This window comes from Acanthisitta chloris, unplaced genomic scaffold (assembly GCF_000695815.1).
Source record: "Acanthisitta chloris isolate BGI_N310 unplaced genomic scaffold, ASM69581v1 scaffold3470, whole genome shotgun sequence".
NCBI classification, from domain to species: Eukaryota; Metazoa; Chordata; class Aves; order Passeriformes; family Acanthisittidae; genus Acanthisitta; species Acanthisitta chloris.
In genome coordinates this window covers 12,682-39,404 of record NW_008652038.1, presented here as the reverse complement: position 1 = coordinate 39,404, position 26,723 = coordinate 12,682, and the positions used below count along the sequence as shown (strand labels likewise).

General features: G+C 41.3%; 1 protein-coding gene across 1 annotated transcript in view; it reads right to left on the bottom strand.

The window, feature by feature from the left end:
* Window positions 1-21,040, bottom strand: part of FAM13A (family with sequence similarity 13, member A) — a 38,016-nt gene extending 16,976 nt beyond the window's left edge. The window contains exons 1-7 of the mRNA XM_009075468.1: window positions 20,947-21,040; window positions 20,215-20,272; window positions 18,433-18,612; window positions 15,388-15,574; window positions 12,373-12,449; window positions 11,620-11,662; window positions 5,814-5,964 (exon numbers count right to left, since the gene is read on the bottom strand). Coding sequence (XP_009073716.1) covers window positions 5,814-5,964; window positions 11,620-11,662; window positions 12,373-12,449; window positions 15,388-15,574; window positions 18,433-18,612; window positions 20,215-20,272; window positions 20,947-21,040 — 790 coding nt within the window. The remainder of the gene's footprint in view (window positions 1-5,813; window positions 5,965-11,619; window positions 11,663-12,372; window positions 12,450-15,387; window positions 15,575-18,432; window positions 18,613-20,214; window positions 20,273-20,946) is intronic.
* Between the last annotated feature and the right edge of the window lie 5,683 nt (window positions 21,041-26,723).

The following is a 26,723-nucleotide window of genomic DNA, read 5'->3' as shown; positions in this document are numbered from 1 at the left end:
GAATGAGGTTAAGTGATGCATGAGATTCTTCCAGACATCTCTCACTTCTAATTCTTTGAATATCCTCTCACTCCCAAACAGAATTTGCTCTTGGAAATTGTTAAATAACACCTCCATGGGATTTACATAGATGGAATAAATTTAGAAGAAATCAACAGCATATTTAGCAGTAACCAAATTAAGCTCCTACCACACCAGCTAACAAAGCCATTATAAATCATGCATGATGCATGTGACTTTGTCCAAGGTGCACTTATAAACCAGATAGCATGCAACATTCAGGAACTGCAATGGCTCAAAGAGCCTCTGATCAAACCCAAGAAGACAGCAAAGCACTTGATGTAAGCTAGTGGAGAATGAGGTGTATGTATTTTCTATTTTGTTGATTTCAAAACACTCCCCTGAAACAGAAACTCACATTCCAAAGGAGAAAGTGATAAAAAGGAGAAGAAAAGATCCTAAAAGGAAAAATCAAATTTGAGACGTGACAGAAGAAATGTTTTTAACCCTTGCTCCTGGAAGACCCGACTCCATGGGTAACTTGGTTTCCCTTGCTGACCATATGTATTTAGAAGAAAAAACTAATCTAGATATCAAATGGCCAATCCCCCTGAGAGTAACTCAGCAATTAATCAGGGAACATATTTAGATATGTAGAATTATGGTTTTTATCTACATCAGATCACGAAGTGGGTCAAAGCTGTAGTTCAACTGTCTTCTCTCTTCTACTGGTGCCAGCTGGAAGAACTGGAATTGCTGGATCACACAAACATACAGGAACCTGCTAAGGGTAAGCTGCCACTTTTTCTGACAGTGCACAATCAATCAATTCCTGTTTAACAGGATATGTAACTCTTTTGTTATTCATTTATCCAAGGTAGCTGTCAAAGTGTTGAGCTTTTCCTGAAGGCTGCTAAATTCCTGGACTTAATCGTTCATAGAAGTCTAAGTTTGAAGTATCAGCTATCATGATTAATGTCATCCTTTCCCCTTTCTGCTAATTGAAAAATAAAATCTCAGTAAAGAATGTAAACATTTCACATTTCTTTTCCACTGACCTGACAGAGCAGTTACCCTTATTCATCTTCTGTCCTGAACAGATCTCTCTTGCTCAGAGAAAACTCAGCTTTCTATTCATCTCCACATCCTTTCCATGTACTATTTTTTGCCCCATTTTCCATAATGACAACCTTTCATGAAAAAAATTGGGACTATTTAACCACTATGGCTGTACCAGCACAGAGAAATGGTGAAACAAATTTCTACTTCTTGGTCAGACTCTCAAGGCATTTCTTTTATATTTGCATTTTCTAAGCTGGCGCAGAGGCAGTGAACTACGCTGATATTGAGCCTGCAGTCCTTCAGAAGTGCTGCACTCCTCTCAAATCCCACAACCAGCTAATCTTTTCAACAAAGCTGTCAGCCATCTGCCAGGTGTGGCTTTGCAGAGCTCCATAGGCACACACATGCCTATGGCAACCTGCTGCATAGAGGGCTGGAGATATTAATAAACCTGCATCACAGGAAGCAAGACGAAAGATTAGTTGTATCAAACTGATGTATGATTGGCGAGCTCCAAGCTCTCTTGTTGATAAAACCTGACTTTTTTATTATTACATTCTATTTTTGCCACAGGGTTCCTTGGGGACTCTAGGGCCAACAGAGGGGTGTCCACACACAAACACCACCCGAGGTGCAGGCATCACCTGCTTCCCTCTCTGCAGCCACACAGCTGATACATGCTGCTAGCACTGCTTTTACACACACCCATCTGCCAAACAGAAGAGGCCAAGTCTTAGCTACTGTAAACTGAAGTAGGTCCAGAGGGATCAAAAAGTCTAAACTCATTACAACACCTGAGGTCCTAGTACTAAAAGCCACTTGAAAGACCCCAGAAAAACCTCTCATAATGAACTGAATAAAACAATTAAAAACCCCAACCAAAACACTCACTAACTCAGTAACAACATATTTTATTCATTTTATAAATAACTGTTTGAAAATATCCTTGCTTGAATACATCAGGAGGTATTCTTCCTATGTAGATCAAAAGAATGGCCCAAACACAGTGCTACACCATCCCTTTTCAGTTAGTGAGATGACATCTCTCGACTAGCAAGCAAATTTTTTGTCTTGTTTATAGCATAAAGTCATAACAAACAATCAAAAGTACATTTTAATACACTGATGTTATAAAATAAATTCAGGAAACAACACCTTTTTTCCCCCACACTCACTAATAAAAATGCAGTGTGCTTTATCGCCTTTTGATTTCTTATGCTGAAGAGTGTTACACAAATACACTGATCAATCTAAGTCCACACTGTTGGAAAACAAAACCTAAATGCAGCTTCTCTTTTGCTATATTATTTGGATTTTTTTGCATTACTTTGGGTTTTTTATATGGGAAAGTATCAATTAAGTCAGTGTCAAAACTATTTGTAGATCAGTGTTACCTTCATGAACCTCAGTGCTGCAATATTTCAGTTCTCAACACTGAGACCTCAACTTGTGTTTTAAACTTCTGCTTTTATTATTTAATTCCTAAACCCCACAGTATGCAGAAAAAAAAAAGATGATTTTTCATAAGTGCTTCTCACTGCAAACTCTGCTTGAAATCTCAGCTACAGAACTCTGCTAAGCATCAGTAGTTGGGTAACATAGGCAGCAATCACACATCGTATCGATTCACCAAACTGCTGACAGGGCCAGATGCTGTTATGGAGGGCAACGTACTTTAAGTTTTCCCTTGAGGGTAGGACAGCAACTTCTGGGCTTGAGTTAGAAACATTTGGTAAGAAATCTGCACAGTGGTGCTGGACTGTGAGAGAACACTCTGTCCTTCTCACTTACGGCACTCAATTCAAATGTAATCCACAACAATTAAAAACTTTTGCTATGAAAGCAGCTCCGAAAACGCACACCAGCCACCTCAGCTGGCAGTGACTGACCAGCTTAGCCAGCAAACCTAGCAGTCAGATATCCCACTTAACAGAGGCAGCACAGTTCACACCCAGCACAAGATTAAAACTATCTGATTTGCACCTGCCAAATGCACACTAGTAAAATGCTTCTCTTGGACCACAGGAAATGCACCTAGGCTAAGAGTCTAGCACTTGAAATTGGCTGAGGCACCGCTCATGCCCTGCTTACTACATCAAAAGCCTGATGAGTACTACACCTATGCCTCTACATGCAGCAGGCAAGGTGGATGCAGAAGGAGGACACGTGGCAGAGTGTAAGCCTATGCATTGAGGGAAGCAGGAAACAAATTTCTCTGTCCTCTCTGCTCAGCTTTAGATAAACGCAACACAGCCTGGAATAGTACAGCAAATCTCTCCTCTTCCGTACAGATTTAACTATGCGGTGAACCTTATGAAAAAAAAGTATCTGGTAAAAATTACTTCTAGTGTAACTTAAAAAGGCATGGAGCTCTGCCAGCTCACCTGGCAGCTATTATCAGAGGTCTGTGCCCCTGAATACGGGATTTTAAAGCAGCTCTGGTCTTAACATGATGGACAGCCTGCCTGAGTAGCAAATAAAAGCTAGTCAATGGACAAGGCTGTCTTCTGTAATTTTGTGCCAATTCTTCAAGGCTCTTTCCTAACATTTGACTGGAGGCAGTGACAGCTATAGCTGAAGGCAACCTCTCGACCTGTAATTGTTCTCACAAGTCACTGGTGAAAGTCCCAGCAGTTGCCCTGGATCTCCTGCAGTATGACAGAGGACCTTGCTGCCCAAAGTCAGCTCAACTACGTCCTGAAGGAATGAGTAATTTCCTGAGAGATGGAACTACCAAACTTGCTAAGGCAAAGCAATAAACAGCTCAGTGTTACTACATTTGAAGCCACAATCCTTTCTCCTTTTTGCTGGGAATGAAACCAGAGCTGCAGCACAGATCCTGAAGAGATGTGTGAAGGTTTGAGTGCCACAGTCGGGCTAGCAGAGGAAAGGAGGATGTCCTGGCTGCTACAGCTGTGGATGGGTGGTACAACCCTGCCTTGCAAAACCAGTCTCAACAACAGACTCTGCCATTAGCTACAGAAGCAGTCTGAGAGCTGATGTTAAGATCTTCCCCTTCCTGGCTGCTGCAAGCTTGATTTCACATTCACAGCTAGGAAAGACTCAGTCTCTCCTTGCTGAGACACAGAAGGCACCATTTTGCTGCTGCTGCATCCACGTCAACAAAATGGTGATTCTGAAAAGCATGTATTTCAGAATATGATGTCTCTCTCACCCCAGACAGCTGATTCTTTTGCAACTGCCCACCTCCTCCTCTTGTGAAATACACATGAACAAACCAGAGGAAGGAAGAATCAGAGAGAAGCACTCTTCAAAAGCACAGTCACATGTGCCCATAATCCTGTTTCATATTGCAGGGCAAGACAGCTAGAATGCAAACAACAGCATGCCTACTATGAGGGACTTGTGCCAAAGATGTAACTTATTTCACACGATGGGAAAGACTCTGGCAGACAGAAAAGGAGCTGTGTTCTTCCCTTCATGCATTCATATGACTCCTATTAGTAATGCAGGAAGGAGAAAAAGTGTCATTATTTCCAAAGGTTTATGTCACAGCTGAAGCCACATATCACCTCTGAGAATACAGACATGCTCACCCCGGGGTGAGAGACCCTGCAGGGCTCTGCTAATCTCAGACAAGGCTGCCTGGGAGCCCTTCCATGGTGCTTTGATGGTGCTGCACGTGTGGTGATACCACATAGGGAATCCCTGCACAGCAAGCAAATGGAAAAATTCCCTCCTGTCCATGATAACTAGTTGCCTGGCTGAATCAAAGGCAGCCATAGCTGCAGGTTTTCTTTACTCATGCTTGAAGTGTTATAACTACTCCCCTCCTAGAGGGAAAGGCAAAATATACCAGGTCACGTACGCTGTGGAGGCAGGAGCAGAGAACTTCACTTCTCAGTGTTCCTCAGAGATCTTTTTTTAGAGCAATGAAGTAATTGCACATTATCCCTCTTTTGCTTTATTAAAACACCACACTTGTATTTTCCTGTTTCTTCCCTGTCAAAACCCATCTTTCCTTCCTAAAGCATAAACTAACAGAACTCCTCTCACTTGTACATGGAGACATACTCTGTAACTGGAAAAGGATTTGATCCCAGACGTGCTAAACACCTTAATTTCATGTCAATTTCAAATGAAATTGAGGCTCATGGCACCCAGATTTTCCGCTCTTTTCCAGTCAGTGCAAACAGCCAACCAAGCATGCACTCTGGAGATGAGAGCTAAGAAACAGTATTAAAATAATTTAAATGACATACAATCAATTTAATACCGTCATTTGAGCTGGCGGTCATAATTCTGACACAGCACACATATAAAAAAATTTGTTTGTAAGGCATAGTAACAGATAGGCAGGCTTTTTTTTCCAGCTGTGCTTTTCAAATCTAAATAATCATTTATTTCCAAATGGTGATTAAAGAGGAAGAAAAGTTCCTTTTAGACTGTGAAATACCCAGTTGCTTTGAAGTATAGGGCAGTCTAGCTTAATTCTCCGGTAAGCAGACACCCACAAATAAGATAGCCTCAAACACTCAGGGACTTAACAGAACATGAAAGTAACTTTAAGAATAAAACAATTAATTTTCTCCCTCTAAGTGACAAGTAGACTTAGTAGCATTCAGTATTTGCTTCCAATTTCTCCAAACTTTCAGTTCTATATTCAGGACAGAACTGTTTTCCAGTTGTTTTTAGCAAGAGACCATGATCACATAAAGATACATGCACGGCCCACTCAGGTTTCCCTTTCTCTCGTTTCACTCACACGAGCAGCCATCACACAATCCTACCTTCCCAGTTGTTGTCATCACACAGTGCTGTTAAATCCAGCTGAGGCATTTCAGATACAAAGCTGTTTTCCTGGTCATCAGCATCTTGATTTCTTTGCAACTTGTTTTCAGGAATGCTTGGATGCTCTTGAATCTTCATACTTGAACTCAGCTATGTTCCAATAAACCCAGAGAAATGAGAAAGAAGAAAAAAATGTTTCAGGAGGCAAAGGAGAGAAATAAACGCAACCCTGCAGTCACAGTAGCAGTAAGCTCATGCCTTTAGGTAAAACAGATCCAAACAGACACTGATGTTTCCAGTTTCCAGAAATCCAAATCCCCTGCTTGGTGACCCCTATGTACTAACTGCTCACTCACACTAGTAAAAACATCTGTCCATCTGCCTTCCTTGCATTTTTCCTTCTTTAAAAAGCCAGTGCAAGTTCCCGAGACTGCCTGCCCTGATAACTGCATGCAGCTGAAAAAGACTCCAGTAATGGACTGGGATGAAAAGCAAGGGAGGGAGGCAGGGAGAAAGGGAGAGAGAGGGGGTGGCTGCATACACTTCCTACAGGAGCGCAACTCGTTCAAGCAACAGCAAAAACGCTGCTGCTGTTGTGAGGCTGTAGCAAGATGGTGCTTTCTAAAAAGCAGGCACAGAGCTCCTGAGGTAGCAGCCGCAAACAGCAAGCAGTGCAGGCTACGTACATGAATGCTCTCATGCAGGCTGTGCTGGCTCAGATCAATTAGTGCCAGCTAAGCTCTGCTGGCTGCACATTCCCCGATTTCCTGTGGTTGTTTTCTAGCTGGGCGTGGGGAGAGCAGAACTATTTATGGAGGAGCTCTGGGTATTAAAGCAGTGTTGCGCAAATCCAAACGGCAGTAGGGTTTGGCATCTCAGCTGGAAGCAGTGTGGACTCTGGGAAAAAGCCAAAAAATTCACACAGGCATCCAATGACTTAGGAATAAAATGAAAAAAGCAGAATGCTGTCAAGTAAATGATTTATCAGTTAGCACTACCTAGAAGCTACTGCTGTTTGTCTCACCACTATTCACTCCAGCACATACCACACATCATGTGCATTTATGCAGAAATCACTGCCATTCCCACATTCCAGATACACAGTGTATGTGTGTCTGTAAGAGTGCCTGATGAGTGGTTTTGTCACTCTGAAATAAATTAGCTGTAATGCCTCACAGAGGGCAGTAGGGAAAAGGAAGTGTAAAGCATGAACATAAACATATAGCATGATATGTATAAATCCACCAACAAATAAAGAGCTATTGGAATAAACAGCATTACATTACTACATAAACTATTTGAATTTGGTAAGCACAGTTTAGGCATTACACTCTCAAATACAGTCTAGCAGGTAGTCAACATGCAGATCTTCCCTCTGCAGGTATTTTGATAATCTAGTTAGCAATCTGCATATGCTGATATGCAAAGAAAGTGTGCCTAAAGAAAATATCTGGTATATTTGAACTCTACTTGCGAATCCAGACACGTGGCCAAATGCTTCAATATCCTTAGCACATGCTACTAAGGCACATCTACGCTTTTATCCACATAAAGCTAATGACGTGTTTGGTGTTTTTTTTCCCCTCTGAGTAGATAAAAACAAGTAAGTTACATGAAGAGGGATAAAACCTTGCCCAGTAGACAAACCATATGAATAAATGTTTTTATCTCGATTCAGTTCCATCAATCCCTGCAACTGAACTGGGTGCTAGAAAATCTCATCTAGGTGCCCTTTCCCACAAAACGCTGGATCAGATGATCTTTAGCAGCCCCTTCCAACTTAGGCTGTACTATGGTTCTAAAAATCTGGGTGATGAATACCCTGGTATTTGTAAAGAGTGTTCTGCATTGTATTTGTATAAGGTTTTTGTTTCCTGTTCATTTCAATAAATTGTCTTTTTGAAACACTATAATGAAATGAAACACTAGGTGACAGTTTGTCAAGCACTAATAACTTGTACAGCTTGGAGCTAAATCTGATTACAAATGTGTTTATTGTGAAAGCTGTACATGGAAAAGTGTTAATTCACCATTCAATATTTTTTAAGCTGCTTCCAATTTGGGAAGACTTAAATATTTCTTTAAGGTCCAGCAACACATTTCCTGCCAGAATCTAAATAGTCGGTGTACATTACAAACAGAAACATTGGCCAGTGGCCAGGAATAGGCAGTCTTTTACATTTATTAAAGAACAAACTGTACCAGTGGATAAACTGCACCGTATTTTAAGGCTGAAAGAAATAAAGCAGTAAGTTTCAAAATAGATTTTATTTTTAATAACAGAAAGAAATATGAAAAGAGTAACTTATCTAAATTTTAACTATTTTGAAGGGAGCAACCTGAAAACACCATCTTGTCACCACCACTGATACTAATTACAGAGTTAAATGTCTTTCTATGAAGAATGTACAATCCCCTGACTTATTAAGACTCTTAAAATATACCTGTAGCACATATAAGAGCACTTCCCAGATGGGTAAACATTTCCATTACAGATATATTAGAAAGATCATATGGATGTCTTCATTCTTCTACAGCCTTTGGAAATATTTAAAAGCTGTTTAAAAACAGGCCCATGCTCTGCCTGCAGACAGTTACTCTCTTTTCCTTGCTCACTGATGTACCCTCTAATAAAATGAATAAATCATTAGGTATTCTGAAGAACAATGGTGCCACAAACCCAGGAGACTCAAGAAAGCAGATGTTTAACTTCCTTTACATTAACACTCCAAACTCATAGAGGGGTAGATAATTCAGTATTCCCATCAGTTATTTTCCTTTTTGACTTCTTGATGCCATCAGTTGCCAACCTCCCTGAAAAAACATCAAGTAAGGGAGAACTACTTTGCTTTGGGTATGGATGTGCCATAATTTCTCACAAACCAAAGGGGCAACAAGTTGGCGATCTTCGTATCAGCTGTCAGTCACAGCGCACTGTGGTATTACATAAATTGCCACAAAAATTCTTCAAAGCAGGCACTTGAGTTCTGCTTTTTAGAAGCTGCTTCTGCAGCCATGTTTTGGGAGCACAAATAACTACAGATCTGAGTAACTTGGAGATAAGTCAGCTGCTTTCTTTCTCCCTGCTCCAAGGGAGAATCAGCAACAAGAGTAGCTGTCCTGGGTTGAGTGTGTGGGGGATCCAATGGTCTTTATTCTAGTATCCACAAGCTGTTAAAACAAGTGGGACAGTGATCGTTATCACCTTGTCCCTCCCGCAGGGCAATCCTGATGGCTCCCTCAGGGGGCTGTCTCTGATTAATGGGCTGTCAAGGACCCATGCAGGACACATCCTCCCAGTGACCCTTATCCCTTGTCCCATGGTGAGGTGACTCACCCCAGGGGTGGGGAGCCAAACATGCTCACAGGGATATAAGCTGGGGTTTGGACCAGCACAGGGAGCCCTTTGCCTGCTGGATTCCCAGAGGACAAGAGCTGCTGCTGGACCTTCAGGAGAGGAGCAGATCTGCGGGATCACTGCTCCAACAAACCCATCACTCCAGGAGGACTGCAGCTACCATTTAATCGGACTACTACTACACCCTGACTGACAGGGCGTCAAGTTACTTTCTGACTCTGTCAGGTTATTTTTTTTTTGTACTGTTGCATTTGTTGTTGTTTTGTTGTGTTGTTCATATTAAATTGTACTTCTGACTCAGAGTCTCTCGCCGGTTTGCTTTCAAACCAGCACAGTAGCTCAAGCAGCTAGAAATAAATGGCAACAGAAAGATTTTTAAATTCTGATCAGGAAGTTGTATTCAATTACACGTGGATTCAAATCAACTTTATATAAAAGGCTTGATTCCCCTACATCTTATCATCCATTACAACCATGAGCAGGAAGCATCCGTAAGTACAATCTGATGCAAGAATGCAGCCATGCCGCTGCCTTACTCCTGAGTCATGTCAATCCCCCTCCACACTTTTTGCCATGTTGGTGTATCAAAACCTGGGTACTAGAAACCCATGTTTTTCACTTTACATCCTGAAGTTTAGCTGCTTCCAAGGGCAGACTATAAAGGTTACAAAAGCACTGAAAATTCATTCAGGACTTGTGTTTCAAGGTATTTTTACAGCCTCACAGAGACGAGGGTCTGCACAACCGGCAGCTCTGGCGAATTCCAAATACCCTTACTAGAATCTTCAGACTGGAGACAGGGTGAGAAAAAGAAAAGAGCAAGGCAGTCCTTGTCCTTTCCTCATCCTGAATGAGTTGTTTGTTGTGAAATGTATGCCTTAAAGCTGCCCTAAGCAAAAGGCTTGTAAGGGACAAGGAATGTAAAACAACTCTGCAGGAATGTAAGATTCTCTTGACCTTGCAATTCCTACATAATACAATCTCTGGGTTAAGGTTATGTCCTCTCCTGCAGCTAAAGTTCAAAATTTTACACCTTTTCCTAAAGAGAAGTTTATTTTAAGATTATGATTTCATATTCAAATATACTTCCAGCAGACTAATTTAAAAGTTTAATGGGAGAATTACCATATAATCAACTGGGTGCCTTTGTCTCTCTAATTTTCTTCATACACGACCTAACTATATTCTTGAACTCTTCTTGAATAGCCAGCCCTTTTCTCCAGAAAATGTGTCATGGCAGTAACAGCACTTTCTCCACATGCAAGTGGGTATGTGAGGAACAAGGTGTTAAAAAATCCACACTCCAGAAAACATAACAGCTCACGAGCAAGTGCAGGATCATGGGGGATTGCTGACCCTCTGGGAGCAAAGCAGGAGATCCAAGCTCAGAGCAGTGATCAAATGCAGCACTGAACATCCTTTACTATTTCAGAGTCCCACAAACTTCTCCAGCTACAACACAGGTGGTCAGAGCTCAACTGCTAGCAATCTTACCTTTCCTGCTAGAGGGAAATAATCCCTACCAGAAATGACATGTTTCAAAACAATAAATGCATAGTGGCTTTTATTTAAAAAAAACACAAGAGGAGGCTAGCTTAAAAATACTACTAGCCTTCAGTTAACTCCAGAAAGCCAGAGAAATCAGACATCGGCTACAGCTGCTTTCCTGTGCTCCTCTAAAATGGGTGCACACTTGAGGGAGAGATGCCTCAGGTAACTTTCCTCCATATTTTAAATGTTTGGCTGTTGTGAGGTGTTTCAAGAAAACCCAAATGAACCAGTGATTGCCAAGGTGTTCACCTAAGCCTACCCCAATTTTTGATATGCTGAACAGTCAGATAAAAACCACCATAAAGCCAATGCAGGAGGTGGGTGTTGAACAGAAATGTAAAGTTGGGGACAAAACTGATGCCATCAGTGTCACGTCTGCCCTCCTGAATCCATCCCAATCACCAGCTCTTAGAAAGAAACAGGAGATGATCTAGTTTTCTAAGACAAATGGATCACAGACACCTATGTTCAAAAGCAACAGGCTGCATTGGGAAATCATAAATGAAAGACCAAATGATTTTAGAGAAATCAAAAGAGACAAGCTAATCTTACTGCCCTGGAAGATAAGCAGTCAGATACCCTGTTTGCCATGATTAATAAGGGAACTTCATGTCACTTTGAACCAAAGTGCTGACTTCAGCAACCCTTCCCTTTTTGGCAAGGAGGGATCAAAGGGACTGAAGTAGGTGCTTTCAAACTCGTCAATGGTTGAGAGGCTCCCTAAATCATGTTTTTAAAAAAAGCAAATCTAAGGGAAAGAAAATGTACATGCTAATTCCGTTTCACTGTGAAAAACAAAATTTCACAGAGCTATACACATAACTACTTGTTTCTATTCAATAAAAAGACCATTTAGAGATCACAGAACTGAAACACAAAATCAAAAAAATACCAACCTGAGAATGCCTGAAAAAACCCTCATCGTTTTCACTTTCTTTGCTATAAAAAAAACATAAACAAACCAACATATTACAAATACAAAACCAGACTTGTCTTGTACCAAAACCAAGCAGGACTTCTGCACACACAGGTTTTTATGTTCTTGCTACTCCTGCACATTCACTAATTCGTACAGTAAATGAAGGGACATTCTGGGCAGCAGCACTTCAAGTTGCTAAACTATGTATTTTTGCTTCCTCTTAGGAGCTATATGTGAAAAGTAATTAATGTAATTTAATTGCAGCGTCCTTAATCCAAACCAATACCACTCTCCCAGCAAACATAACTGTTGAGAGAAATTGTCATCTCAGGAGAGCAGAGTGAGGCTGCACAGCTCTTGCAGAAGAGTGAAGCATGGAGAAAATGCCTGGATTCACAACCCAGAGGCCAGCTAAGACAGGCCCTGCAGTTCCTTGTGTGGAGTGTGCTGGTTCAATTGCCTCACAGCTGACTTCAAGTCTCCACCACCAGCAACTTCGGTGACTTGCCGAACAGGCTGAGAAAAGAGATATGCTGCAGGGCAAAGCCCAAACAATATACACGGTGCCTCCATGAAGCTCTGCTTTGAAGTTAACATGCTGGGTAATGCTGTTCTGCAGCATAACTAAATGCTACCCTCACAGTCTGTGGTAGAAGATCTCTTGGGCTGTACTATAAGCACAGGGAAAGGAAAACACACATATATATGAAAAAAAAATATTTAAAATCACCTTTCTTCAGACAAAATTTCCATGTCATCAGGTCCTGTTCTGCCTATAGGTTTGGATGAGCTAAAGCTTTCCATACTCTGCAATACAGTAAATGTTAAACCCGTAAGAGACACATGAGAAACAGATTCAAGCTTCAGGCCATTAAATAAATCAAATACAGAATATCCAAGAGGACTTCTAGGAACAAGACAACACTCATACTACTGCCCGCTGCATATTTATAACAAAACAAACCTCACACTTTATTACCCATAACCTGCAAACACTAGCTGCTGACTGCTTTGTCTCTTTCATCAGATGACCTCAAAACATCAAAACTGAATAATGCTGCATGGTACCACTCCATCAGTTCCCATTTTACAGACTGACAGACAGCCTGAGCTTGGGAGCAATTCTGTGGTCTGGACAACTCCTGTAATAGCAGGTGTCAAAATTCACAGCATCTTCTCAGCAGGACTCCTTACGTTCATCTTAGAAAATACTCCGCTTCTCAGCCAAATCCTTCCCTAGTTTCTTCTTAAACAGCTAGAAGCCAGCAAAGAGACTGCCATGTGCACAGACAGTGTCATGCTATTATGAATGTAGGGCAAGAAATTTAACTGGTTATGAAAACTTGTTCTGAAATTTGTCTTGGCTATCATTAGGAACATTAACACTGTTGTCCTCTAAGAGCCTGACAAAGTACTGTGAGGACAAGCCATGTTGCCACTCTGGGCACATGTCCAGGAGGTGTTCTACCCTGGGTTTTGGGCAAGTCCCTCCTAAATAGGAGGAAGTTGGTCAGTGGCATAGAGTGTGGTTTCTGCCCTGGAAACTACGTGCACACTCTTCTTGGGGCAGCCACAGCCCTCTCCACCTGCTATACCTCCAGCCACACAAGGTGACACAGCTTAGTCATTCCAGCCTTGCCTAACATGAGTCTTCAAGTCCTATTGGTACCTGGCTACCATGTCTCTGAAATACAGTTACAAGCTTTTAATGCTTTGTGGTTGTTTTGCTCAGGGGGGTAAGTGGAACTGACAGTTTTTCCACCGCTGACTTGCGCTTTTGAGTCAGATGCAGTCAGACAGCTAAGAGGGAAGTTTACACACACTGTCCTACATACTCTTTCAGACTTTGAAAAGAAAGAAGGCTCATAAAAAGGTGGTCAAGGATATACAACATGACATATTTACATTATGAAGGCCTATTAGTAAATGCTAAGGTGAAGGTTATGTCCTTTGATACTCCAAGTGGGTAGCCTAATTTGGGTTATTATTTGCAGGATAAAGATGTAGCAAAAAGAAAAGTAAACTACCACACATCCTTCTGGCACCCTCTGAAATGCATGTATGTAATAAGTACACTCATTAAAGCTTAAAAAGCAGCTTTTGCTCTTCTGGAAGTACAGCACCATGGTCTCTGTAAGCTGTTACATAACAATACTCTCAGTTGACAATCCCACGGTGACATCTCCTCTGGAAGAGCAAGCAAGAGCCACACTGATGGTCATCTTGGTCAAAGTGTTTTTTGTATAAGGTTAGTTCATATTATATTCATTTCAGCCTTTGCCCCTCAAGAGATCCAAAATGTGGGGCAGGGCAAAGTCCAGTTCACACAAGTAAATTTGAGGTCATTTCTTCTGGGCATGCTTTAAGTCTTCAAGAACGTTTCTCAGGTCTACAGCAAAAGTGGACACTTCTGTCAGTCTTTCCTTTCCTAAATCCTGAGACAAATTCTCATTTACACTGGAACTGCTTTACACTGCACAGGCACAGAGAAGAGGTGCTGAAAAGAGCATAAGCGCTAGACCTTTGCAGTGCAAAGTCTATCTTAAAGTCCATTGCTCAAACCAAAGATGCAAGTGTGAATGTGTCTAATCTACTCTGCTTTCATGAAGCATCACATGAGAGGGTATTGATACTGAGCACTAAATATAGGTTACTAAATTGAGCAGAGTGTACAATTTTTGGCATCTTGTCTTCTTTTAATCACAAAGAGAAGACAAATATGCCTCTCTCTAGAATTTCTGCACAGGGTAAGGGCATCAGATCATTCCAATTTTGTGAGGTAAACAAAGAGTCCAAATATCACATCAAGAATGAACTCATTTGTAGCAGGCTCTAAAACTTAACTGAGCACAACTGAAAGAAGTGCCCCTATAGCTCAGGACAGTCTTTTCACACAGCTTTCACTGTTACTATTAACCATGTACTGCATGCTCAGTGCAAGGTACTGGGATGTACAGCCCTTTTGCCACTGTACACAGATCCTGTGCTGAAGCACAGTACAGTTTCTCAGCTGCTGATAATCTGATCATTGTTTGGTTTGGTTGAGAGGGAAATATAGTCCATCACTTTTGTTCTACAGCTCATAAAAGTTGGCAAGCTGTCTTCTACTGTGAAGGTCACACAAAAATATGCTGAGAAAATTCTACAGTATTCCAGACTTTTATGATGTTATATTGAAGTAATTTACGTCCTCAGTAAAGGTAGCTAGAGGGATCACCTTTTGGACATGCTCCAAAGTGCTCTGCAAATTGCAAACACCACAGTAATACACAGACTTTAGGGAAAATGCATAAAACATCTTTGCCATCTCATTATCAAGTAATCATTTGAAATCTCGTTTCAGAACTTAGCAGTAATATAAAACTAAACTTGACCTGAACATGAGAACCTACATCAAAGGTTCCAATCTTCTTGCAAGACTTTTCAAAGACTGGGGAAAAGACTTATTTCCTTTTTTGCTTTCCAAAATGTTTCACTGAATTCAAAAGAAAAAAGCTACAAGTTGTGGAAAAAGAAAATTACTATAGGTGGAGTAAGAGGACCATAGCAGAAATATTGCTTCTCTGTTGCCTTATCACAAAGGTGACAAGTGTGCAATCCAGTGTTTCCTATAGACTAAAATAGCCACTCACGCCTGTACTGTAGGCAAAAAATAGCTCCTGAGGGAATCAAATGTGCACTAAAACAAAAAACACTTTTTCCCACCCTATTAACAGGTGTCAAATAGTACAGCATGCTGGCTTACCACAGGGCTGTCCTGGTTGTCATTAAGCTCTGAAAGCTTGGTGCTGGATTTCTGCCGTTTTGATTTATTCCTTTCACTAAGGTATCCGGAGCTGGTGTCCTGTAATTTTTCTACTTCTTGAGCAGCTAAAATACAGTCTTCAAGACTGCAGAATCCAGATGGAATGTTTTCTTTGTTGACAACTTCCCTAAAAAGAAAAGGGACATTACAGCAAGAGGTTGTTTAAAACAATTGTTTAAAGCAATAGGAAACTGCACAGTGCTGACTGGTGCGGTTCCAACAACATCTTCTATGCCCGATGAAACCAGTATCTCTGGTTCTTCCCAATGCAGCAAAAACCACACTGCTAAATTCCACTGAGAAATGAAAGCCAAGTGTATACACAACAGGTGACAAAGCTGTGAGGATAAACACTTGGGATTTGATTCACTTCCCACTAAGCCCAAGACAGAGAAGCCCATTGACTTCAGATGAAAGCTGAACTAGCCCCTGGCTGTCTGTGGTATTTTTACAGAGAATATGCAGAATATTTTCCTTTGAGACACATACTTTTAACTTGGACTGCAGCTGTGAATCATTTTTCTAAGAATCTCCTTTGGTGCATGACACCACATAATTGGTCCTCTTATAATATCAAATGCAAGAGCAGGACTGTGGTGCTTTAGCCAAATGCTTTGATTCCTATTTGAGAATTACACAAAATATAAAAGGGAATGTATCTCTGTAATGGCAACACAGTGGCTAGGATAGAGGACTGTTCTGCTGTGTTGGGGAAGTGAATGGCACAGCTAGGCATAAGTCATCACGGGATACACTCTCTGGGACCCTGTGGGCTAGTAGGGTTTGTGCATGTTTTCCAGAAGCCTGGCGTATGGCTTATCTTGTCCCTGCACAATTCATCTGCTGGGTCCTTCAGCAGCTTTCTCTTCACAACCTGTTTACTAGTCTTCCCTCTACTCTGTCGAGCAGTGAAGATGCACATACATACACATCACTGCATTAAGGGAACAGGAGAAACACAGTGCATCTCATTCATCACCATATTACCCTGCCAGATGCTAAAGGCAGTGTGCTTACACTTGATATTGAAACTGGAACATCTGCTAACTGTTGCATGTGTGGCTGCCTTACACAGTCCTCTGCAACTCTAAAGCCTGCTTTCATGAACAGCAGGAGAATTTATCTAGACCTGCACTGGTGTAACAAGAAACCAGTTACTCTGTAGTATCTGGATGGTGCCAGCATGACAAGTGTTCAGAACAAGAATAAAAACAAACCCAGAAGATTTCAGTGACTTTCTAGACCACAAACCTCTAGGTTATTTTGGTGGAAAAGAGATACAAAGAAGAATTATAAATCTATGATTAAACTTCTATGATAACACATTTGCCTCTGTGAAAGTTTTTTTAAAAACCCTGAGCACACCAATTACATATTCAGAGTCTATGTATCATGCAATCTTCAATGCCTGTGAGTTCACCTACGTGGTTTTGTGCTAAACACTCTTCCGGCCTATAGTCCCATTCTGTGACTTTACAGATCCTCCTGTGATCTATCACATGGCAAAGAGATGAATTCACTAACAATCAAAACACCAACAATAGAACGAAGTCTTGAAAGGAATTCCTAGTTTTGATAATCTACCTAAAGGAGTTCCAGCAACCAGACCTAAGGGAACCAGGTAAGACAATTTGAACCCTAGCTAGCATTAAAAATTTCCAATATGTTTTAAATCCTTGGTTCCAACTTTATGGACTGAACCTGAATAACTGTGTCAATCACATCCAAAAGCAGCTCTGTAATGCAATGTTGAAAAAAGGTCCTGCAGAACTATATGCTTCCAAACACGTACACTAGCCAGTCTCTGACCTACTTACCTGAATAGCTTGTCAGCAGGGCTACTAAACAAGAAAAACTACTTTAGAGCTGCTGCCAGATACTTTGGTGACTTGCAAGTGCTAATTTCCCAGTCCATCTTCACAGCACATTTTCATTCACTGTATAAATGGTTTTCGGTTTCTTTTTGTAACTATAGATTTTTTTACAACAGTAGCATTGACACATTTGGGGAGATAGTATGGCTGCAATATTAACATGAGGTATTGATGGCTATGAATCTGTATAAAAGTGGCTTTGTATAGGAAGGTGTGGATCCAATAGGATTTGGAGAATTCAGCACCCAGGACAACAGGCAACTAGACATTTATTTTGGAATCTAACTTGAAATCCTAGCAATCCAATACTACAGTAAAGTGTACACATTCTTTGCAAGAACTAGTGCTGTGTTAAAGCTAGACATATGGGTAAGCACTCATTAGGATCATGGCCTTGCAAAATCTGTAGTTACGCTTCCTCAAATACAGCTATGCTTTGGGCATGTGTTTGTTAAGGCTGTGTTGGTACTACAGTTGTACCACACAATATATTCCACAAGTAGAGGAGTATGAAAGAAAAAAGAGGAATTTGTTTTACTCCTTGACAGAGTTCTAATGAAATTTGTCACTAAATCATGTTTAAGTTTTGTTTAATAGGGTGGATTAAAAAAATGTTAAATTCTGAGTAACAAAAAGGAAGATTTTCCCAAGTCTCCTCACTAAAACCAAATACAAGCTGTGCCTTCACATACAAAAAGGGAACTTGATCTCTTTTTTGAAGACATTCTGAATTCAGAAAAGCAGCTAAGCCCAAAGTTTTTATTTAAAGAAAGTTACAGGCAATAAAATGAACTGCTTGGGAATTTCCACTAACACAACAAATACTGTAATTAACCAATTCCTAATAATGTAATTATAAACTTTACTGCATAAACCCCCTGATTCTTATCATGCTTTGTTCCACTCCATGAACTTGAATAAACTCTAAACTTCCCAGCTCTAAGTGATGCAACGGAGCTCTGCACAGGCACTGCAGTCTGCTCTGCACTTTCAACTCGGGGCAAAGGTCAGTGCATTTCATAACAGAACATAGAATTGCCTTGATAAGAGGACATGACTAGGGTAGACTTAATCAAATATACTTTCCAAAATCAAGAAATTAGTCTCATACATGTCTCTGTTTCTCCAGGCTTCCTCCTGCTCTTTGTGGTGTCGCCTCCTCTGCCTGGCAGACACATTAGAAGAGGCTGAAGATGTTCCTGATTCAGAGTCCTCTGAACTCGGGCCGCCTGAGCCATGAACATCAAAGAGATGCTGCTCCACGGCTGAACGGATTGTCTTCTCTAAATACCTGTCAAGTCGAAAAATAAGGTCAATTGAGCTCAAAGACTTTGTGGAGCTCTCCCTCTGCAACAGTAAATAAAGAAGGGTATCTGTGGTTTATGTTTTTTATGATAGCAAGGCAACATAAAATGTTCTAGACCTATGACATAAGCAAAGAGCAAAGCCAGAATCTTCAGATACCCTGAGGTTCGCGTCTCTCAGAAGAGCTGAGCCTTCCTAAATAATCTTGTTCTTTTTTTATTTCTTAGGGATGTTTGAACCTTCAGTAGAACAGCTAATTTTATTTACTGCAAGTACAGACACCAGTGCCTAACTTTCACCCAACACATTAATAGTCCTTGCCCTGACCAAACTGCATGTGATACCCAGCCATGCTGACATTGGTCAAGTCTGTTGTGCAATACAAGCTCAGTAAGGCAATAGATCACCTGCAAGATGATTCACTGCTGTCTCACAGAGGGATGAGAACATGCATACAGAAGCTCATATACATATATAGACTCCTCATATGCTTAACTCTGTGACCATGCATGGATTTTGTCCTGTGTTCATGTTGTTTTCACACATTCCTGTGCCATGAATGCACCCACAGCCACTCCTGAAGTATTCTGGTGTGAGATCACTGTCACGCCCAGTGGCAGTGAAAGAACTTCCACACAAGCCACAGCAAGGGAGTCTCTACAGCTCCATTGCTTAAAGATGTGGGACTACTTGAACTTTCAACATAACCAAACCTCCTTCATTTTGATACTGACATTTTCTGGTAATATTCCCTTCCTTCCCCCATCAGAGGAAGCTTTTATAGGCAAAACTTAATTATTTTATTTTCTTCACAAAAAGATCGTATAGAAATACATTTTTGTACATCCCATTCCATCTCTTGTTTCTTGCAATGCTTTAAGCAGTCTGCTGAAAAATGAGTTTTTCAAACATGCCTGTCCAAAGTCCATATAAAGCTTTTAGTGCTTTTTCCATAATTAAAATGTTATTTGCAGGATTTGCTGGTTAGTTTTTAACTGAGTACCTACAGTATGGGAACCTGTGCCTGGGCTGACTCCTCCTTTACAAGCATTGTGCCAAGTTGCTATATTTGAAAGTCTGCTGAGACTGCAGTTCCTGAAAAAGTCAAAAGACCTTAGCAACTGCAAAATCCCACATGGTGTAACTAGGCAAGTATGTCTGTATTTCACATATTGACAAGAATCAGTTCTGCAAACCCATCAGCCATTTCCAGCTCTGGCAAAGGAGCCAACTCATTAGCTCTGCTGCTCCCAGTTATGGTAGTGGGGTCAAGTCACATCCTCTGTTGGGCTGCAACAGGGAGCAACCAAGAGCAAGAGGATAACACAGTGCAAATAGCTTCCCTAAATATACAAGTTCTGCCTAACCAAAACATTACAGCCACAGTGCAAGGAAAGGACCTTGCCCAAAAATTTTTCAGAAGGAAGTGATTTATTATCATTGCAGATGATTTGCTTTGGGGAAACACTGTCTCTTTTTCTGTTTATATAAGAACAACCCATAAAGAAAAATCAAAGAATAACAAGGAACACTTGGAAAAGCTCCAATATACAAGAAATGTAGCTACAAAATTATAAGAGACACTTACTCTCCTGTTGCAGGAATGTTGCTACTGATCTGTGATACATGGTCACTGTGTAAAACAAAAAAGAGAAGAGTTAGATCTTACTGCCACAATAAGGTCTTAAAAACTCTTGTTCATTGCAGCACTGATATTTAAAGGTCTGAGCTCTTTCAACAATTGTATGTGCATGCCACAAGTTTTCCCCTTAAGGAAATTTCACTTCCACTGTGACATGGCGCATTTTGACAATGCCAATATCGTCTAGAATTAATTTCCATGGCATTCCCATGCAGTAGGCCAAGGTTTAATGGAAAGTATTTCAACCTCAACATGTTACAGATTTTTTTGCTTTCTTCTGAGCTTTCTGCTGCTGACAATTGTTATAGCCTTATTACAAAAGTCATTGCCTTTTGAGGCTGACTTGAAAACACATACACTTGATATACATATACACTTAATATTCATGTTCCTTGCTTCACATTTTAAAAAATAAAAGCTATCCTTTCTTCTTTCCCTTCTACCTCATTCTGTTTTTAGGCTCTTGTCACTTGGGCAGAAAGCAGGCGACAGAGGACAAGAAGGGTAAAGGAGGGGTCACTACAGCTAATTTAACGCAATCAAGAGAACAGCAACTCCTGTAAGTGAATTACAAATCCCACAAACACCTAGCTGCAAATTAGACTTGCAATATACTTCAGTTGCCTTAGGCTGAGCCACTGTGTTCACCCTGAAGTGGGTTAAACATTGTGCCCTAACCACACACACCCTTTCCAGTCCCAGCTTCACTCAGTGCTCCTCTCCAGTCCAGGCACAGGTCCCTGGAGTCGTGGCACATCAGGAAAGCAGCCATGTCAGTATATCTCACATTACCTGCACAGCACCCAAAGAGCTATGTCGTTCAGATGACTTAATGAACAGAAGACATACAAACAAGTATTAGTGTACTTATTATTATGGACATGCAACCTGCACATAGGAAAAAAAAAGTCAATATCCTTCTCTTTCCACATCTAACATCTTGACTAGTATCTACTTGATGGCTTTCCTTTTTGAAGAGCACATTTCAAGTATCCTACTTGCTATCTTGTTCACATACAGAAACTATTTGGCCTCTTCCCAGCTCAAAACTATTTTTCAAGACTTGGTCTCCCACGGGAGACAGATTAGCAAGCTGCTAGTGTGATAGGTTAAAGCACATTTTAAGACAAAATTCATGTGCAGGCTGCCTACAACCATGGGAGTAGGTTAATATTGTATCAACTTCCTATAATATTTACATGCAATCCAAACTGAGTGGGGGTGTCTTTCACATCACACCCTTCTCCTGTTTTCACATAAGAAAGTGGTAGTGGAGAGGAAGAAAGGATATAGGTTTATCTATCCATACAAACTTCTATAACATCCCAATACATTCTGCAGTTGTCCAAATACACAGTTAATTGTATGCTTTACTAACACTAATTCAATTTTCGTACATCAACTCTACTAATTTACAATAATGCATATCTGTGTAACAATTTCTGATTTTATTATATTCCCCTTCTAAATACTTCTTCCTTGTATACCGAATCCACGTTTATTCTTAGCTCTGTGATATCTTAATGCTCTTTTATTAGGCCTCTCTCAGTAAGACACAGATTTTAAGTTCCACAACTGGTAACTTTTCTAGCTATTTCATTTTGAACCTTATTTAAATGCATTGCTAAATTGCTTTACTTACTCTCCATCAACATTTCTTATGTCGAACAAGTTCACATCCAAAACAAATGGCAGAGGGGAGGGAGTTCACACAGTGGTTTTAGGATTTGAGCCTGCTGCAGTACAGAGCGGGAGGTGCACGAGCATGTCAGCAAACTCGGGGAAAGACACTGCCCTGTAAGGATTTCACAGTCCAGACAAGCAATCAGGCAAGCAGGGTGTATCCTGCTGGGTTTTCCAAACTTCTTGGGTGGCAAAAGTCACTCTGCTGTTGGATTTATGCTTCACAGAGCAGGCAAAGCAAGCAAGCTGTGTCTAGGAGCGCCCTCTTGCCTGTCAGCCCAGGCAGTTGCCTTGGAAGGGTTGCCTTGCTCAATAAATCATCAGGACAATAGGAACTCATATTCTACTTCAGTTAATTATTTTCTCCTTACGTCTGCTCCATTTCACTGATACATATAGTCAATTATCTCCACAGATAGATTATCTTTATTAAATTATGCAGCTGCTGTAGAGCATGCTGAGAAATACTCACTTTTGATAGAAATTAAACATTCTCCTTGGGTGACAGAAGGCAGCAGGATAGTTTCCAAGTGCTGGGGACTTTTACTTTCAGAAAGCCAGTCAGAAAAGCTGCATCAAGGCACACTTTAAGTGCTAGAATTTAAGTTTCAGCACTCAAAAGAAGTGCTCTTAATTACGGGGATATCCCATCACACAGAGGACATACTTCCAGTATTTTCTCAGCACCTTTATGGTTTCCTAAGGTAAGGTCAAATTATCCTTCCTTTAAACGTGGTACATTATTTAGACACTACCTTCTTATTACGCAGAAAACTAACCCAAATAAGAGCAACTGTCTCTTTTCAGGTTTTCACTTGCACTGACATCACCCTTTATGATGGATGCACACTGACACCTACAGCTTTGAGCAGAGACAACCCTGAGGGGATTCATACAGGCCTCACAATTTATCTCGGTGAATTTTGATGGCTGTTTGTGCAGGTTTCTCTACTGAGAAGGGAAATACTTCCCAGGGAGCCTCAGACCTGCATGGCAGCTGGACACTCAGAGCAGGGGCACACAGCGGCCTGGTGTTTACTTTCAGGCAGTACTGATATGATGCAGAACATGAATGTTGATCACACAATGCAATCAGGATTTGTAATGTGTCCCAGCACTACTGTGGGCCTTCAGACTTCTTATGGCATGCATGGAGGAAGAAGTGTCTAGTGGGAAGGTGGCCAAACAAATTTCTGAGTAGGCATGAAATCTAGAACAAATTTTTTTGGTTGCCTCAGGAAATTGACATGAGAACAAATGCAGTAAAACATCTTACCCAATAAACCACAGGCTAAGAATATCTAACTTGCATTTATATAAAAAGAGATGTCTTAAATTACAACTGCTAAAAGGAGAAACAGTCAGCTGTACTGGATAGTGCCAATGGGATAATAGTACCTCCAGAAAAAGAGGTACCGAACCAGGCAAAACCACCCAATGCCATGCCATGCACTCATGGGTATCTAATGCAATTTTTGTCTTTGCTTGTGATGTCAGCTCCCATCCCAATTTCAGTTTAATGCTCTGCATGTTAACAAGGAAGATCCATGCTACAAAGCTTTTGCTTTTTGCCCCTGTAATATCCTCTGGCTTATCTCAGGACGTACTCATCAGGCAACTCTTCTGAAACTATCTGCATGACTAATGTCCAATCTAAAGCATATATGCCAGCACAAAGCATGTCTTTAGATTCTATGTATTCTAAAAACTCATTGCACACGTTGAGTAGAATTGTGCTTACAGGGAATTGCCACTGCCAGATGCCGCTTCATTACCTGACACTGCAGACTGTTTCTCAGTACTGACTAGTCACTACAGCTAGCACTCACAGTCTCATTAAGAAGTATACAAGGAGTAGTGCTATGCATTTCTTAGCAATCTCAACTCCCTTTATCACAAGGTTTCATTACAAAAGGTTTTGGATTAAGGCACAACTCCCTGGAAGAATCAATCACTCAGGAAGGTCTTCCTCTTCTTTTAATAGTTCAGAAATCTCCTTGCCTGGTACTGAACACAGCTGAGTCAACAAATTGTCTAATCAAGGACTACAAAGAGAAAGAGGATAGCTCTAGTCAGGAATAGGTGAATGGATTCAAATCCCACCTCTCTGAGACTGGTCAAGCCAACCTCAACCTTGCAATGCCTAACAAGAGGGCTCCAGCTACAAAATTAATAATATTCTGTCAAAATTTATTCATAGATTTTTCACAGATTTTTTCTCTTGCATCAGTGTTGTTACTTAACATAAACGATCCTTCCCTTCTGTCTAAAAATCAGAGGGAATATGTGTACTCTGGTTCATTTCTCAGGGTAACTAAGCCCTCTATGCTCTTTTCACCATCTTGTAACAAGGTCTGCCTACTTCCTTAATCATCTTATTGAAATATATTTTTGTTATTGCTGAGCAGTGCTTCCATGGAGCCAAGGTGTTTTCTGCTTCCCATACTGCCACGCTGGCAAGGAAGGTGGGGGTGCTTGGGAGGAGACACAGCTGGAACAGGTGACCCCAGCTGGGCAGTGGAATATTCCGTATCATATGACATCATGCTCACTATATAAAGTGGGGGGAAGAAGGAGGAAGAGAGGGGACGTTTGGAGTGATGGCATTTGTCTTCCTAAGTAACCATTATGCATGATAGAGCCCTGGTCTCCTGGAGATGGCTGAACACCTGCCTGTCCATGGGAAGCAGTGAGTTAATTCCTTGTTTAGTTTTGCTTGTGTGTGTGGCTTTTGCTTTCCCTATAAAACTGTCTATCTCAACCCACTAGTTTTCTACCTTTCATCCTTCCAATTCTCTCTCCATCCTGCTGGTGGGGAAGTGAGCAAATGGCAGCAAAATGCTTGGTTACTGGCTGGGGTTAAATCATGACAGAGGGACACAATGCTCCTTCGGTATGGCAAAAGCCAAGCATTATACAATGTTTGGAAGCTAAAGAGCTCTTGTTCCTATTTATTTAACTTGTTGTATAATTATCTATATCAAACTACTGTATAAACACAGCAGCTCTGTAGCTAAACATTCATGATTTACTTGAAGGATTACTTGAACAGTATTTCAAACTATGTAAGTGTGGCTGGTAGGAATAGAAATAGATCAGCAGCAGCAGCCAACTAAAGCAGACAGTTTCCCCTTCGTTGTCTATGGTGTGACATGCAATTCCCGTATGTAATGCACAGCTCTGGGGCAATGATACTCCAAGCTGCACAGAAAAAAACTGGCCATTCACTCAAGTTCTCAGTTGTTGAAGCATCATGAATTGCCCAGCCAGCACCAGCTCTCCTGGCAAATTAACTGCACTTAGCAAGTGACCTCAGGAGGACACAACTCTGATGTGTGATGTGTAAGCAAGACTTAGAAGCTGTTCACTTTTATTTACAAGTAAGTGTATTTCAGCAATGTTACAAAAGACAAACTTGGCACAAAGCCTTATGCTGCAAGGTGTCCTGCTCCCTCTCTATTCCTACACGTCATTTCTTCACCTTCCAATTATGTGTTTATTCCTAACCATTCCCTTCCTATTTACAAGACAAACCCCCATGGAAAGCCATCCCTTCATTCCAATGGACACACTCATTCTTTGTTCCACATCCTAATATACTCACATGTCTATTTAAAATGTTCCAACCTACTCCCTCCCTCTCAGAAAAGTCCTGCCTTGATACCAGTTTCCTCAGGTTCACTCTTTGCTCCCCACCTCCTCGGCAATCTTGACAAGGTCAGCTGAAGACAGTCCCTGTCCCTCAGGAGTCAGTGTTGGGGCCGATATTGTTTAACATCTTTGTTGGCAACATGGACAGTGGGACTGAGCTCATCTTCAGCAAGTTCGCTGACAACACCAAGCTCTGTGGTGCAACGGACCGGCTGAAGGGAAGGGATGTGCCATCCAGAGGGACCCTGACAAGCTTGAGAGGTAGGCCAAGGCAAATCTCATGAAGTTCAACAAAATGAAGTGCAAGGTCCTACATCTGGGCCATGGCAATCCCAGGCACAGCTACAGGTTGGGTGGGGAAGGAATTGAGACCAGCAGTGAGGAGAACGACTTGGGGATGATGGTGGATGAGAAACTCACCATGAGCCAGAAGTGTGCACTAGCAGCCTAGAAAGCCAATGGAATCCTGGGCTGCATCAAAAGGAGGGTGGCTGGCATGTCAAAAGAGGTGATTCTTCCCCTCTACTCTACCCTTGTGAGACCCAACCTAGATTACTGTGTGCAGTTCTGGTGCCCTCAACATAAGAAGGGCATGAAACTGTTGGGAGCAAGTCCAGAGGAGGCCACGAAGTTGCTAAGAGGACTGGAGCATGTGCCTTATGAAGACAGGATGAGAGGAGGTGGGGGCTGTCCAGCCTGGAGACGAGAGGGTTGTGTAGAGCCCTCACAGTAGCCTATCAGTATCTGAAGGAGGCCTAGGGACTCTTTGTTAGGAACTGCAGTGATAGGACAAGGGGTAATGGGTTCAAATTGAAGGGAGAAACTTAGGCTAGATATAAGGAAAATATTTTTGACTGTGAGGGTGGTGATACACTGCAACAGGTAGCCCAGGGAAGTAGTGGATGCCCCAACCCTGGAAGTGCTCAAAGCCAGGCCAAATGAGGCCTTGAGCAACCTGGTCTAATGGGGAGGTGTCTCTGCCCATGGCAGGTGGGGTTGGGACTAGATGTAAGGTCCATTCCAATCCCTAAAATTCTATGATTCCTTTGTGGATCATTTTTCCATAATCCAGGAAAGGGCTTCAAAGGACAGTGTTAAGCAGTAAGACAGATGTAATGAAA